Source organism: Nothoprocta perdicaria, unplaced genomic scaffold (genome assembly GCF_003342845.1).
Source record: "Nothoprocta perdicaria isolate Ctin4 unplaced genomic scaffold, notPer1 scaffold_155, whole genome shotgun sequence".
Lineage (NCBI taxonomy): Eukaryota > Metazoa > Chordata > Aves > Tinamiformes > Tinamidae > Nothoprocta > Nothoprocta perdicaria.
In genome coordinates this window covers 639,541-656,241 of record NW_020454705.1, presented here as the reverse complement: position 1 = coordinate 656,241, position 16,701 = coordinate 639,541, and the positions used below count along the sequence as shown (strand labels likewise).

At 38.5% G+C, this 16,701-nt stretch overlaps 1 protein-coding gene across 5 annotated transcripts in view; it reads left to right on the top strand.

The window, feature by feature from the left end:
* The first annotated feature begins 5,469 nt into the window (after positions 1-5,469).
* The window catches only part of RNF17 (ring finger protein 17), a 44,454-nt gene continuing 33,222 nt past the window's right edge, over positions 5,470-16,701 (top strand). For 2 of the 5 annotated variants that reach the window (XM_026035022.1, XM_026035020.1), the window contains exons 1-10: positions 5,775-5,915; positions 6,527-6,618; positions 7,251-7,339; positions 8,406-8,461; positions 9,559-9,658; positions 10,839-10,919; positions 12,470-12,570; positions 13,322-13,493; positions 14,721-14,797; positions 16,607-16,681. In XM_026035022.1, coding sequence (XP_025890807.1) covers positions 5,836-5,915; positions 6,527-6,618; positions 7,251-7,339; positions 8,406-8,461; positions 9,559-9,658; positions 10,839-10,919; positions 12,470-12,570; positions 13,322-13,493; positions 14,721-14,797; positions 16,607-16,681 — 923 coding nt within the window. In that variant the 5' untranslated portion in view covers positions 5,775-5,835. Of the gene's footprint in view, positions 5,502-5,774; positions 5,916-6,526; positions 6,619-7,250; positions 7,340-8,405; positions 8,462-9,558; positions 9,659-10,838; positions 10,920-12,469; positions 12,571-13,321; positions 13,494-14,720; positions 14,798-16,606; positions 16,682-16,701 lie in introns of those variants that run through there. The other 3 variants (XM_026035019.1, XM_026035021.1, XM_026035023.1) reach the window with 3 other exon arrangements.

Below are 16,701 nucleotides of genomic sequence, written 5' to 3'. Positions count from 1 at the left end.
AACCTACAGTGATGACACATCTTCTTTGTCTGAGGTTTTGGGCAGAAACATGATCAAACACCTAAAACAGATAAGGGAGCCTGATGCCAGAATAACTGACCAGCTCAAGGTCCTACATGGACTTAGAGGAGGATTAAGATACTAAACTCTTTATTTCCAGAGGTCCAATATCCAGGCTTATAACCACTGCACGCTGCCTTTTAATCATAGGAATAGTCCATACTTTGCCTTCCTCAGTTTCAATTTTTAATGCATTAGGAAAAATTTTAATCTGTAAATATATTTTATATGCATTTTTTAAGAAATCAAGAATTGAAAGGGCATTTAGCCAAATGAATCCTGATTCAGGTTCCTGAAATGACAGGTTTGTAATTTTATAATACTTATAAAATTCTGGTTGCTGCAAGAAAATAAATCATTTATCATTAAATTTGTTCAGAATATTCTTTGAGATGTCCCTCTCTATGTTGTCTTATGCCCTATGAGCCCAGTGATTTGATAATAGTCAATCTCCCACAATCACAAAAAAATGAAAACTTAGGACAGTTCCTGCTTGAGAAGTAGATATCTAAGACATTGTATAGCACTAGTTCTAGCACTATTAATAGCTGAGGTAGGAACTAGCAAAAGTGAAATTAAAGAAAACATATGCAATTTCTGATGATTCTCACTCCCAGTGATGTTGCCAGTTAAAAGACTTAGAGTGGGAGTGGGAAAACAAGTCATATACCAGGGAAAAGCCAAAATTCCATCATTATATATGACTTATTTTCCCACTCCCACTGTAGGTCGTTTAATTGGCACTTCTCTGATGTGCCYGCCCTCAACTTTTGCAACACAAAAATCGAAATGAGAAATTGCCCAGGAACTGATTTGAAACAAAAGTGAAATTCACACATTTATAAGCACAGCTCACCATCAGGAATGTGCCTTTTTAAACAAACAGCCATGCCAGTGAAATGAAAATTAGATAGCTCCCATGCTTTCTATTTTGACAGAAGAAATTAGTGTTACTATTCCAGTTAGGAAAATATGTTTGTTGGGAGTTCTCTTAACCAGAGGACCAGATCACTGTGTTTATCTTAACACCCATGACAGGATACAGTGCTCAGCTGGTGACTGAGAAGGACCTGGAAGGGGAGCAGAAATAAGAGCATCTTCCCGTGCATTTCACACAGAGTACCTTTAACTACAGTGGACTCAGTATGGACAGTAAAATATCAAAAGGTAACAACCCAGTCTTCATTGTGGGCCATAAAACTTAGCAGGRACTCTGGTGGATCCCGTTATTGTGGTTTCACTTTTTTTTTTGCAATTAGATTCCATAAAACATAGTTTGTTCTTCCATGCACAAGCAATAATCTGGCAGTCAAAACCACATGCAGTCTTAGTATGGTGCCTTATACTATTTTCTGCATTGCAATGCAATGCAATGCAATGTTAATATTGTCTGTCATCTCATTTGGTTTCTGAAAGCAGTTCCACACAGAGCAAATATTAGCCATGCCTTAGTTTTTCTCCTGGAAAGTTCATAGTCATTCTGGAACATACAGGCATGTGATACAARGTGAAAAACTCGTTTCCAAAAAGTGTTGCTTTCTCAGTGCTAGGTTCACATATATTCAAATATTGCTATTTCTTATGTTCAAACAACCTTTCCTGAAGGCTGCATGTACCCTTAGCATTTTTAGAGCTGTATTTAAAAATCCCCTGAAGAATAAAAGATGAACCTAAAGTTATATTGTATCATAGTATAAAAACAAATGACAAGACCACTAACTAGCAGGTTCCTCTCACCAATGTATTTAGACTCCAACAACCTACAGCATTTTTTGTTTCTATTATATTAGCTAAACAATAATTTATGCCCTTGGATTTGAACTAAAAGGAATATTTCATSAAGAAGAATCTCAGATGGGATTCTGTGGGATTCTGTTTTCCACAGATGGGAAACTGAAACAGGTTTCCATAAAGATTTTAAAGACRAAGTTGCTTGGTTTTCCCAGAGGCAAAATTTCATTTTCAGTGAGCCTAACCGTGTGTGAGCTACAACATGAATTTTAGAAAGGTGTCAACACCTTTCATACATACATCTACATACAGATAAACACAACTGAAAGGCTCCCAAGATCCAAATCCAGCAGATGACAGAAGGCAAACTCAGCACCTAGGCAGAAGTTTCAGCGAGACCCGACAGGATACAGCAGTGTCTCTCTTTSATACTATCTTCTGTACCAGGGCCCAAATCTGTTCCAATATTAAATGGCCTTCCTTATGAAAGACATATTAGGCCTCAGAGATGGAAGGATGAAGTCAATAAAAGGTTTTCTGCTGGTTTGTGGAGCCTTGCCTCTATCAGCCTCCCAGACCCAGCATCGGAGCACAGCCGACAAAACTAACTCATGTTCCAACCCTGAGCTTCTCATTTCCCTACAAGGAAAAAATGTTAAATAAAAAAGAACAGCACCACTCTCACAGTAAAAAGCTTCGAACAGGAATTGTAAAGGATGAAGGCCTGACTTAAGTGCTGAAAGTTAAGAGTTACAGAATAAGAACTCTGTGTAAGAATTAYAACATCTTTTTAAAAACATGCATTCAGCGCATGATTTTTCACGTCCTGTTTTTACTATGCACCARAAAGCAGATCCAGCAAATTTATTGCACTATCGTTAAGATAGAAAAAAAAGATTGTTTAATGGAAGTACTGTAAATTCAGTACAGCTGCCACAAAAATACCTAGAACCAAACTCTCTTCCCCTTAACATTTACAGCTGTTTTTTKGGGTTTAATGCAATTGCTGAGTGTGTGAGAAGAAAGCATATGATATACCCCATAATTAATATCACTATAAGATAGATAAATATTAACTACTGAATATAAGCACCCAATAAGCCAAGGCTTACTCAGGCATATTAATTTACATACAGGGAAATACTGTGTAGTGTGGATTGGTTACATGCGACTGTGGTGACATCTTCTGGAAGGCAATTTCTGGGAGTGTAGCATGATTTTCCTGATACTCAGCAGCTTTCCATTTAAAGATAGGCTGCAATTATACAGACCCTTTTCCTGGTGTGAAGGTCATTCTGACCATCCTCCCTCCCCGAGGTGTTCATTTCTGCTCCCCACCGCTTCCCAGCTGTGGCAATTCAGCTGCTCATGGGGACTGCATGGGGAAGTGCAACAAACAGCACAATTATTTTAACTCGGGTCCATTTTCTGCACCAGTAGTGCACACCTCATGAACAGTAGTTTCAGTACAACAGAGATTTGAAGAAGTGCCTGGAGGTAGAGASAGATGCAGAAAGACTTCAGCTGATACCTCTGCTATGAGCAAATGTCCATGTAGGAGGAGCCCCTGACTGTGCTAGGTTAAATTGAAGCATGTRAAGTCCTCTCTATGAGTGATGCTTATGTAAGAAAATTATATTGATTCAACAGATTGTATGGCTCTCCCCCAGAATTGTGATAGCACAAGGGAAAGGTCATACACTCGTGATGGGAAAAGGGGTAGGACCTTCCCCTTTCAGCAGCAGCAGAGGTTTAGATCAACCTACACTGGTCATGAAAAGTCATTTTAGATACTGTGATGGAATCAACATCTTACCTGAAAGGCACTAAACAGTATTTTTATGTGAATGACTGCAGCAAGTCAGTATAGTGGTAAAAATTAACTACTTCATAATGATAAAAAGGTCACTGAAAGACAGAGCACCTGAAGCATTAGACCTGAAGCTGTGAATAGCGGGTAATTTTAGAAATCATTAATACATGCATATTGGCTTTAAAAAATGACAATCTTGAAATTACTGCACTTGGCCTTTCCTGCAGTAACGTTCCCTCAGGCAATCCCTGCCATAATGTTTAGGGGAAAATGATTTTTCTACTTAGCATCTATCACATGGCCACACTGCAGGAAAAATCTAATAGCAATTATGTACCAGAAAACCAACACTTTTTTTTTTTTTGGTAAAACCTACAATCTTGTTTGGTTCTACAAAACAAAAAAATTCTACAAATCAACACCAGCCCACTGGCCAGTTTTAGCTCATTCAACTACTAAACCATGAAAACAGAAATTCTTGCTCAGAGAGGGCAAAATACAGAGAAAAAAAGGTCTGAGAAACGAGAAATATATATATGTATAATTGTTACATGTTTCTGCCTGGAAAGACAGTGCTCCTACAGTTAACACATGCTGCCATCTTCTGGCTCTTAACTGTCAGCGTTCCGATCACTCCTGACATTGCATTTTATACCTTATTTTTTATATTTCATAAATTATAGTTCTATTTTATTTATTTAAATATATTTTATTAAAATGGAATTCATTAAATATATTTTATTAAAATATTATATTTATTTTAACAAAAATATTTGTATGTATTTTTATTTATCCTACTGTGGATAAATTAAGCAATAATGGAGATTTTCTCTAAACAGCTGATTTTCGTTCTTTTCTGGACAATCCCTTTTGCCTTTGTTGAAAGCATCAACCAGGTTGCTGGTTTTCAGCTTTTCTGACAGGAACACAACACTGAGGGGGTGCCGTGTATGCTATTTTATTTATTACTTGTGCATGCATTGAATATAAATGGAGATATCTTATGTTTGACCCACGGCAACTGTGATATAAAGCACTTTTGGGGTAACTTCGATCCAAGGAAAACTAGAAATCTTTGCCCTTCACAACCTAACCCTGCTATCGTCTTGCATCATTTGTAGTAATCCCCCTCCCAACTCTGAAAATGGGGTTAAGAAACCCAGAAAAATTCACATAAACTTTTGGATTTTGCCTCACTACGTGTATCAGAATCAAAACCCCAGTCCAGCAAATACTTGCTTAATGTACTTTAAAAGAAGGCTTAAAGACACCCTTTTCTTGCAAGACTGGATGATCCCTTGAAGTCCCTGTCAACCTCAACCATTCTGTGAGGATTGTGGATTTGAGGTGAAAKAAGTTTTCTTGTGAACATTGCAAAAATATGAATAAGCCGGGCGTGGCTAGGAAACCTACCCCTGCAAATGGGGTTTATTTCATGGTTTTGCAAGGATGGTGTCTAAAAGCTGCAACGTAAAAATCAGTGGGTCCACATGAATTTCACTTCAGGTGATTTAAAGAGAAATTTGGGTATCCACCACGGTAGCTAAAACAGGGGCCGAGAATCGCTGCAAACACCGCTTTTCTGCTGCAAACACCGCTTTTCTTCAGTTATCTGTTGCGCAAGGAGGTCAGGACGCCGAGGGAGGCGGCCCGGGCAGGCGCCGCTCCACACGCAGCTCCCGCCGCCCCTCAGGCGGCCGCGGGCGCCCCCGCGTGGCGCCCAGGGTCGCGCGCAGCCCCGCGGGCCGCAGCAACGGCCGCCGACCGCGCCTCGCGCTGATTGGCTGCGGCCGGAGCCCGCGCTGAGGAGGCGCTCGCTGATTGGTGGAGGATGTGTGTGGAGGGGGGTGGTCGTTGCGGCACGTGCCGGCGGGTGAGGCGCCATTTTGCTCAGCGGGTACGTTGGCCGCGTGTCTCGGTATGTCCGCGTTAGCGGCCTCTGTACCCGTCCCCCTGGAGCACTGCGAGCGTCGGAGGCCTTCTCATGAGCACCCGCCTTGGCTCTGGTGCCCGCTACCAGGGAAGAGCAAGTTTCCCGTCGAGTGCCGCGGTGGGCGGGCAGGGAAGGGGGCTTAGAGCACACACAGATTTATGTTTTATATGACTTACCATCCTCTCTTTTTTTTTCTCCTCTTCTTGATTTCTGCCAAGTGCTGTAAGCTAGTGTTTGGTCTTGTTTAGAAATGTGTGTGTTAAAACTTGTTATCTTTTTTTGAAAGCGTGATACCACCATGAATAGAAAGAAAGGGATCTCTTCAGTGGATGACAGTAATGGAGAAGAAATCAATAGAAGAAAACTGAGAGATAAAAAGTATGTGAGTTTTGAGGTTGCTGATTTTAATTCATGATCTCAGACCATTCACCGAGGAATATTAGTAAATCTAAAAGTGTTTGTTCTGCAGTGTCAAGATGAGTACATTTTTATTTTGTGTAATATATGTGTGAAGCTTTAGCATTTTGGGTAGATTCAGATGAAAGACATTTTACATGTATCCTGGGATGTCATTAAACATTAAGTTATTAGGTTACCAACATTTCAAATTGATCCAAACAGAATTTAATTTCATAAAAGCTTAATTCACATAACTTATTAAAGTAATTTTTAGTTCAGTAACTGTACAGAATGGATGCAACTAATTGTTCCACAGCAATTTTTCTAGTGCTGGTTCTAGTTACCTAACCATTCTATAATCAAAAAGCTCTGAGTCACCACAGGTGCCAAATTTAGTATCCTAGAGATAGCTTTGTTTCCCATAGAAAAGGGGAAGGATGTGTCTGTGTGCATTTTAATGGTGTTCAATAAGTGCACTTCTCATCTATATAATGTCATTTCATAAAAAGTGGGCAAGCTTACTTCTTAGCTGAGAAATGGTAGAGTTCCTGCTTAGTTGATGTCTTTAAACTTTGCTTTTACTTCCGAAGGCAACGTCTTAAAATACTAGAAAGGGATTTTACAGGACCAAATTACAGAAAGGGTGATTGCTGTCATATGTCAAAAGCTGTGAATATGAGAGGTAAGACTTTGGGCTTTTGTTTCCAAGAATTCTGTGGCATGCAGTATTTATTATGTCTTAGTTTATCCCCCTCCAAAATAGTTAGGCTGTCAGATTTGAATAAATGATCGTTTATTTACTACATTGCAAACAATCATCCAAAAGAGCGAAAACCCTTTTCTCCCCTTCCCCCMCGATTTTTTTTTCCTTTTCTTATAAAAGCAACCAAATTGGGGGAGAGATGTCGTTTATGCTCGAATATCTTTTTCCAGCAGTCTTAAAAGTACTGATATATTACCAAATGGATGAATTACAAAATATTTGTACTATAGCTGTACATTTTAAATGTATGTTTTCTGCATTTTTATTTTCCCTTTCATATATTTATCCCACTCTGAAGTTAGGAGTAATATCATACATGAGTTATGCAGATAATAACCTAATTACTAAACAGATAAGAATATTTTTAGGGAAATAAAAATTGCTGGTATTTATCTTACTGTTATTCCTAGCTTTAAACTCTGTGGTCATAAAAGTCAGTGTCCAAATTATTGATATCATCAAGACTGGGTAGAAGACTCCTGTAGAGATCATATGTTGTTGTCTTTTGGTATGATTGCTGAAGATACTCTGCARTGATAATTTCAGTCAAGAATTTGGTGTGCTTGATTTTACAGAGTCACGGGAAGAGCTTCCTGAAAGGGATGAAGACACTGATGTTTTTGATTTTTCTTCTATTCAAGTAAATCTTAAGCTTTATGTTCAGTATTCATTGTGAATGTTGGAAATAATGATATTACAGAATATTCTGTGTTCTCTGTGAAAGTGACTGAAGCAAGTTCAGTTCCCCTTCTTCCTTCCACCTCATGCATTGTAGGGGGACAAAATTTACTGTGGTCAGGAAATGTGTGTTGGAGATAAGTGCCTGCTTCACAGAACAGCTCCTGTTTGTTAGCATTCCTAGCAGTGCTGTGTGATAATGTAGTGCCCATCGAATGTCCACAGCATTGTTTCAGGAATTCTGTTTCTACTCTTCTCTTTAGTGCCTGTTGTTGAATTCACCCTCTGCACAGGCCAAAAATGGCATGTATGTTTAAAAATAACTCTCCCCTTTCAGCTTACTAGTAAAAAGATTAAAAACAGTAGTTTTCCTGTTACACAGTTTATAATTATAGTTCTTTCTGCATTTAAAAATGTGCTGCTTGTGAATCCTTCCTGAATTGTGGCTTCCTGATACTCATTTGTTCAAAGGAAACAGTTCTTTTGGACAAATGGTAACTGCTTTTTTATTACTATATTTGAATCTATGCAGAAGACAYTGCATAGAAGACACTGTGACCACTTAGACATTTCCATTATGAAATTCATGTTTTTCTGTTTTCTTAAAATACCAAAAGAGGTAAAATTTTCAAGAGAATTAAACAGTATAGAACCAAGAGAATTAAGCTATTCCTGAAGAGAATTAAGCTCTATAGGAAAGTTATAATCAAGTTCATGCAATAGTGGTAGCATGCATTGGTTTTGCATTATAGCGTGAAAAATGGTAAGAGCAAACGTAAGAAAGTAGAGTTGCTTTTACTAGGAACAGTTCCCRTTTACTAGAAGGATGTACTAATGGGTGTAGAATTGAACCTGAAAAATGTTTTCTTCCTTGGTTGTTCAGATGAACAGCATTTGTTTTGAAGCTTGCTTCATTGAAAAAGGGAGAGGGATTCAAGTTGTAAACAGGCTTGTATGAAGACTTTTTTTTTCTGTGACTAGAATTTCATAGTAGTTGAACTTGCTTTACTTCTTTCCTCTGGATTTAGACCAAAGTTGATTTTAAACTTGGACTGCACAGTAGAAACCCACCAAGGCTAACAAGGTAAACCTCTGTTCAGTGTATTTTGATACCCAGACCAAACGCATTTTCAGGTGATCGCTTAATTTCTTCATGTGATTTGAACTGTATTGATATTAATATGTTCTCAATGTCCCCTGTGGCCSCCTTCCCTGTCACTCCCCTTCTTCCGGCCCCCCCTTCCACTTAGATAACCAATCATGACTACAAGGATTTTATTCTAGCACAGTTTTCTGGTAATGTCATATCTACATTACTGTTTTCTCTCACTTATTTCTCAAGCCTGTGWGATTTTGATGAAAGATAAGTTTTGAAGTGGATTTTGTTTTTTCTACTGATGCCTCTGTCCTTGCTGAGATTCATGTTGATAAATGGGAGTAGGCCCAAGTAATTCTCAGGGAGTTATTTTAATTGTGTAAGGGAGATGATCTCTTCTGAGAGAGGTGTATCAAGTCATGTAGTGCTGAACTTGCTCAAAGTAGTCACTTGGTTTCTCATATATAACTGGCAACTTCTAAAGTACTATCCTCTGAATCCTCTCTGTCAGGAAAAAAAGCATGGGAAGAAAGACAGTGCCTCCTTATAATTATTCATTAATGCACACTGTTGCTGTGGAAGTCTTGACAGTTCAAGTCTGTGTGCTTTGTAGAAGAGCAGGGAAGGTGATATTAAGAGAATTGAAGAGCCTTCCTAATGAATTGTCAGTTTGTAATTTTTTTGTACGAAAATTAAATTTTACAACATCGTTGTACTATAATATCACATGCTCTAAAAATAGCAGGCTAATGGATACATGATGGGAGAWCTATAAGAAACTGCTTGGAATGCAAATATGAACTTAATCCTGATGCATWTTGCTCTCAACAAGTGTATAAATCATTGCTGCCTCCAAAGTTTCCTTCTGCCTTGCCACATGTCAAATTGTTTACTAATTTTTAAAATGATGCTAGTAGAAAGGAGAAAATATTTTGAAAAATGAGGCATCTCTAGTATTTTGAATTCTAAGTTTTAGCAGYAAGTGTGACTTTTGAAAATACTCAAATTGTATGTAAAACATTTTCTGTACACTTGCAACTTATTTTAAAGTGTGTAGGATTTTATATTACAGTTTCATTTTACAGGCTCTTCAGTCAGGATACCAAAGAGAAAAATGTTCATCATCCAATTTCTTCAGATGGCGGGCAGGAGTTCAAACCAGGTTTAACCCCACCAGTAGACACGGTGTGTTAATGTTAAATTATATTTTATTCTCATTATTTAAGTGTAGGCATAGCTCATACTCAACATGTTAAGATATAGGAACTGTGTCTGTGTTAGACTGAAGCTCTGTTATGATGTGTATCTCAAAATGGAATCAACGTGCCAGCAACCACAGCATCAACAGAATAAAAAAAAAAAACAAAACAGATCACAGCCAGAGAGGACTAATATGCTCAGATGCCATGAAASTGTGTATTTTGAAATTCAGATTTTTTTAAAAAACACCTGAAACTTCATAATGTGAGCATAATATGCACCTCAACTTCTGTTAAGAGTTTTCTAATCTGATTTTTCTGAATGAGTTCAAAGTTCTAGACCAGATGAGATAGTTCTGTTGCCACCTGAGAGAGTATTAAAATGACAAAATAAAGGTCATTTGAATGTTTTATTTCTTACCAGCCCTGTTTTCTTGTTTAAAGGTTGGGCTTTGCAGTTACCTTGAAAGATACATAATTTGGAAATGTAAAGTACATTAATTTCTAATGTAGTTTTGTTGTGGTGCCCATTAAAGTTTAGAAATGGTTTTATTTTCTGAACATTCTTGGAACGTTTGTTTATTCCAACACCAATACTTCTAACACTAGTGCTAGTGACAGAGTAAGTCCCTTCCATGTATATGCTCTCTTCTGTGCTCATTTGAGAGCCAAATTTATTTTCATTACCTTCTTCTCTCATTAGAATAAAGCTGGGGGCTTATTACGTATTTTTGTCTCATCGCAGTGCGTTTTTGTTGTTGTTCCCCAAATGCAATTCCTAAATACTTGCTTTGTGCTTTTTCTTTTGTACAGTGTTTGCATTTTTTAATCTGATGTGCTTTCTTTGCTCAGTGTTTGCTGTGTTTATGACCTTGCATTCTTTTCATATGATCAGATTTCTTGATTAATGTAAATAAACATACGCATTTGACAGGGGGAGCAAAATAAAAATCCTTCTTTCAGAGATACTGGTRAAGAAAATAGTCACTCAGTTTAAAAGTGTAATTTGGGTGAGGCAACATTCAGTTTCTTGCTATAGAGCTACTCAACCTTACACAGATTCAGTCATTGACTCCGGGTGCTAATTAGTTAGAAATAGCAAGTAATTATAGTCCATATTCTAATTATACACACAACTTAACTCCTTTTGCAAATTTTTTGACCAGGACAGTAAAACAATGGAAGATATTGATGAAGCTTTGTGGATAGCTGTTTGTAATCTTGGCCACTTAAAAGATGCAGATGAGGTTAGTGAAAATATTTAAATATTAAATCTTATCTTTGATTAAAGCCTTCTGTTATGAGTAGTCACTCAAAAACGTGTTCATGCACTTACTGCCTTTGCAGCTTTTACTTTCTGTCCATTAAGTCTTGGCATTGTTTTTTGGAATGTGCAGCATGAAGCTTAAGACTATGAGAAGAACCTCAGCGAGTGCTTTAGGTGGACATAGGGACAGACCCAGTGATTTCAAGACGTGTATAAGCCACTCTTTAAGTACTAGCTTGTATTTCGTTGCATCGGGGTGAAGTGCAGCTTTCTTTTCTAATTCTTAACAGCTAAGCTAACTCTAGTTTCCTTGTGCCTCATTTTGGATCTAAAGATGAAAAGAAATTGTCTGTGGACAACAGAGATAGTATTTCTTTAAAAAGATGATGTAAAGTCATGCATTTTTGTATACAAAAAATAAAACAGGAAAAAAGCCTAAAATAACTGGATAATGCTCTTAACCAAAAAAAAAAAAAAAAAGTTTATTAGATATCCTATGAACGTCTTTGTATTTTTGTATTGATCATTTTTTTCAACTTAAATTCTTGTTCAGTGTGCTCAGCAAAAGTTTATGTCTTTTGCTATTTACTGACATTTTTAAATGCATTTTAAATTATTTAGGCACAAAAATCTTTTATAGTCCCAAAAAAACTAAGGCAAAATCTTTCTAGCATGACTTGCATGAATTGCCCTTAAACATTGTTTTCCATTCCGTCTGCAGTTTGTCCTGCTGTAGTGGCTGATCTGTCATCTTATAAAAACTTGCCTTATGGCTATTTTTATAGCTAATGCACACAACTGGGTCTGATAGCAGCTTCTCAGAAAAGGCTGAGCACTGTCAGTGCWGTGTTGTATTAGCTTTTCTTTCGCTCTTTTTGTTTTTTGTTTGATTGTTTCTTTCTTTTTATTTAACATACACCTATTAAATGTACCTGCAGCAGCAGAGAACTGGTGCTTAGGAAGAGGGGAAAAARCATTTAGTTTCCTTAGTGCTTGCAGGAAGTTTAAAAAACAGTAGGAATCATAACTTGATAAAAAACCTGTGCAGCTGCTGTATTAGAAAGTCAAGTAAGGAAAGTGAGACTGTGAGTCYGAGACAGGAGGATACCTCCTGCCTGCCTGAAGACTGTGGTTTTCATCATGTAGGAAGTATGAGCATATTTGAGCTAAGAGAAAACAAAAGGATGGGTGAACTCTGTTTTTCTCTATTGTATTTTATAGTTACCCTATTGCTATTATAGTTACCCTCTGTCCATGTTGAGAGCTGGTAGTGCAAAGAAAGGAAGTTGTGCTGACAGGTAACAGTGCTGAAACCTGAAGGTTAAATCCTGGCACAGTGAGTCTTTCAGGGCTTTCTTGTGTTTGTTTTTGGTGAAGATCAACCGCTCTGGGGTTCACTCTCACTTCTGCTGGAGTGTTTGTCACTCTTGTTCAGTTCATTGATTCATATATTCTGTTCTGAATAAAACCAGAAATACTACTGTGCTAACAATGAGTGAATGAGTATTTATTTTACATTGAATGTAACAGATGCTGAAGTACTTGGAGCTGAAAGTGAAACAGGAAGGAGACAAGGTGGCAGAAATTGCAGATAGAATATTTGATGAACTTATTACTTCTCTGCAGTCAAGGTAATGTTCGTGTTTGTTGTGCTGGGAGTGAAGGAGAGTTCTTATTAATATTTTTTCAATTTTTTTCAAAGCTAAAAGTACATAATTCTAAATAAAATTCCAGTATTCCTTAAAATAATATTTCATAATACCTGTTTTGGTCTTTGTACAGCTTTTTWGCCCATTCATAATGGTGTCTGAGTTCTCGGAGCTACTCGTATGGCTGGAAGAAACTAGCATATGTAATCTCTGTTAATAATTTTATAGTCTTATTCGTGTCTGTTGTCTGAAATATCTTTATTCCATAAGTACCAATTAGTAGATAGTTAGTGTGGAAACTAAGAATAACTTTCTGAAAATCTTCGGTCCTAAAGAACCAAAGGACCTTTCTAATACTTCATTTTCAAAAGTATTTGTATCCTCAGATTTATGTGTAGCAAAGCTTAGTATCTCAAAAGCCCGTGGAAGGGGCATTTGATACCTTRTAGACTGGATTATAGAGTTTAGCCCTTTAGTCTGCAGTTGAATATGTATGGAGAAACCAGCACATCTGGAGGCTTGATTGGAAGAGTTTGGTTTTTTGCTTTGTTTTTAACAGAARAGATTCTCCAAAAGATAGGGCCCTTTAATGTGAACTGTTACATTTTTGGTTAACTGAATTTTATTTCATCCTTCTGGTAGAGTTGTGGTAACTGTTTTACAGTTGAAGTTTTAATTTGCATTGCTCTGTGCCCTAYTAGATTTCTGAAAAGTAATGTTGTTTTTAATACAGGAAAAGRAAATTGTATGCAGAATTATTGATGAATATTGACAGTTACAGTGCAGAAGTTGCGAGGGCTAAACAGTACATTGAAGAGAAGAAAAATTGCTTGATTGGTGCTGTTAGGATTGCAAAGGAGCTAAAAATTACACCTTCTGTAAGAACCTACTGCGATCTGACTCAGGTAATTAAGTTCTTGTAATGTAAAGTAACTTCTTAACTGTTACCTCCAAATAGCTGTTGAAAGTTACGATTATCCATCTTCCTTTATGAGACTCTTGCAGGAAAGTATTCTGTAGTCCCCCTAGCCCCTCGAAGCCCCACTTTCCCCGCGCCCCAACTAGTCTAAATTTGGTTCTGGTTGTGGATTGGAATGTGTTGATTTAGTGGTAACAAGAAGTTGATGCTTGTCCCTAAAGAGCTTACTATCTGAAACAGTAAATGGAAAGGTAGGACAAGGACACAGAGGCAAACAGTGATGCAGTGGAGCAGCAGGCCTTTTCTAACATTATTCCTCCCCATCATWCCGGATGTTCGTAGAAACACACCTGCTTCGTGGTGTCAGACCAAAGCCTCATGGTTAACTTGGTGTCAACCAAGAATCCCAGGTCCCTCTCCATGGACCTGCTTTCCAGCAGGTCAACCCCTTTTCCGTACTGATGCCTGGGGTTATTCCTCCTCCAGGTGCAGGACCCTGCAGTTAYRCTTGTTGAACTTCATGAGGTTCCTCTGCCCAACTCTCCAGCCTATTCAGGTCCCTGTGAATGACAGCCCAGCCCTCTGGAGTGTTGGCCGCTACACCCGGCTTGGTATCGTCCGCAAACTTGCTCAGGGTGCACTTTATGCYCTCGTCCAAGTCGTTGATGAACAGGCTGAACAGCACCAGGCCCAGTACTGATRCCTGGGGGATACCACTGGCCACAGGCCTCCAACTGGACTTGGCCCCATTTATCACCACCCTTTGGACTCTGCCATCCAACCAGTTCTCAGTCCACYTCACTGTGCACTCGCCCAATCCACAGTTCCAGAGTTAACTTACTTTGTTTCAGTTTGTTCCCATTACTTTCTATTGCACACACCACTCCAAAGACTGTTGAGACCACCACCTTTATACTGTCCCTTCAGATATTTATGTGCACTGATAAAATTCCCCCCTGCAGGCTGAACAGTTTCTATTGCTAGTTGTGTTCTATGGTTAGAAAAACAAAATGCAAGTGTTAGGTCTTAAGTGATAAAAGAAAATATGTTGAGAATAAATTGACTGACAGAGACCTAAATTATCATCAGCTATAAATGAGTAAAGTTTGTTTTTCTGTAGAACTCAAAACGTCAAATACTAATTATGTYGCTTTGTAAATAAGTTATCTGCTTATTGTATAATAGAAGCTAAAACTGCATTTATTAATTTCAGATTATTCACAATCTAAAGTTGACAGTTGAGGATGAGCTTTCAAGAGTGAATAGCTTGAAGGAGAAAACATCTTTAAGGTAAATGGGAAGGTAGATGGTTGCACTAGTTATCTCAATGACAAAAGCTGTCCATTTACGAGTTAAACAGTGCAAATACTTGCAAATACTTAGACTTGGACAAGTGCAGGATCCTGCATCTGGGGAGAAATAACCCCAGGCATCAGGACAGTTGAAGAGTTGACCTGCTGGAAAGCAGCTCCACASAGAGAGATTTGGGAGTCCGGGTTGACACCAACTTAATCATGARGCAGCAGTGCCCWCRTGGCCAAAGAGRYCAGTGGGATCCTGGCTGCATCAGGAGGATGTTGCCAGCAGGTCAAGGGAGGTGATTCTACCCCTCTGCTCTGGTGAGGCTGCACCTGGAGTGTTGGGGACAGTTCTGGGCTCCCCAGGACAAGAGGGATGTGGAGCTTCTAGAGAGGGTCCAATGTAGAGTGACAAAGATGATTAACGGACTGGAGCATCCCTCATATGAGGAAAGACTAAGCAAGATAGGCTGAGTCTGTCTAGTGTGGAGAAGGTTGAGAGGGGATGTGCTCAATATGTGTAAGTACCTGARGGGAGAATACAGGGAGGAAAAGGCCAAACTCTTCTCAGTGGTGGCCAGTGACAGGACAAGGGGTAATGGGTATAAACTGAAACACAGATAGTTCCATCTGCATGCGAGGAAGAACTTCTTGACTGAGGGCAACAGAGCCCTGGAAGAGGCTGCCCAGGGAAGCTGTGGAGTCTCCTTCTCTAGAGATCTTCCAAATATGCCTGGCTGCCACCCTGTGCCCCATGCTCTGGGTGTCCCTCCTGGAGCAGGAGGGTTGGACTGGATGATCTCTAGAGGTCCTTCCAACCTTAACCATTTTATGATTCTATGCAATCAAGCTGCTTCACTTGCTATATTTTAGAAAATGTTACTAGTCCATAATGTGCACGTACATGTCAACCAGTATATAAACATACTCTTAAAAATGCACAGTATCTTTCATCTTAGACATTCGGGGGGAAAAGACATTATGGTGCACCTACAGTTGTGTACTATGTAAAATGAAATGCCCCTGGATTTSAAAAATCATTTGTCAGGTCTCTAACATTTTTAGCTTTTTCCTTTTCTGAGTAGAAAACGTTAAGGCAACGTCTTAAGTCTTGGAGAGACTTTCCCATCTTCAGCAAGGACTTAATGACTTAAATGTTTCCCATGGCCCAGATCTCTGAGAATAAATTTGTGGTAACTCTTGTTTACCATGATACCCTTCTTAGAAATTGCAAGCATAATTTTTTTTTTTACCTGGGAAGGTAAAGGAATTATTAGGGAAAGAGCAGGAAAGGCTGATCACAGCTGTGGTTTAGCTGACCCTGGGCAGTTCGGTAGGAGTTGCCAGAGCACTGCAATGACAGTCTGCATAGGGTGCACTCAGAAGTATTAAAGGAAAGAGTAAGGATGTTGTTAGGCTGTGGGTTTCTTGATAATGTTTTGTTGGATGGATAAGAGCAAGAGCTGGTGCTAGTGAGGAAAAATGGATGGAATTAAACTTGCTATTGATGAGAACTCCATAAATACTGGAGGGGKGTGTGTGTGTGTGCGCGTGCAAGGCAGGAGAGCATGTGAAGATGAATGAATAGCCAAATCAGTTGTTAATAGGATGTTAACATGTCAAGTTTCAGTGTTCTTTTGCTCCACAGAGGAAGGAATAAAGTTAGTAATTAACTTTTTTTTTTTCTCCTCACAACTCTTAATTCCTATGGGGAATATTGTCCTAAAAATCAGGTGTATATCATGAAGTATCAGAGTGATTTAAATTATGACGGTGACTTTCATGTTTCTTTTTCTTCTAGTCTCTTTGTGAATACTGATGAGATTACAGCTTTGTTAAAAAACATGGGGAAGATTGAATGGGGAAAAACAACAAGGTAAGCATTCTTTTAATGTG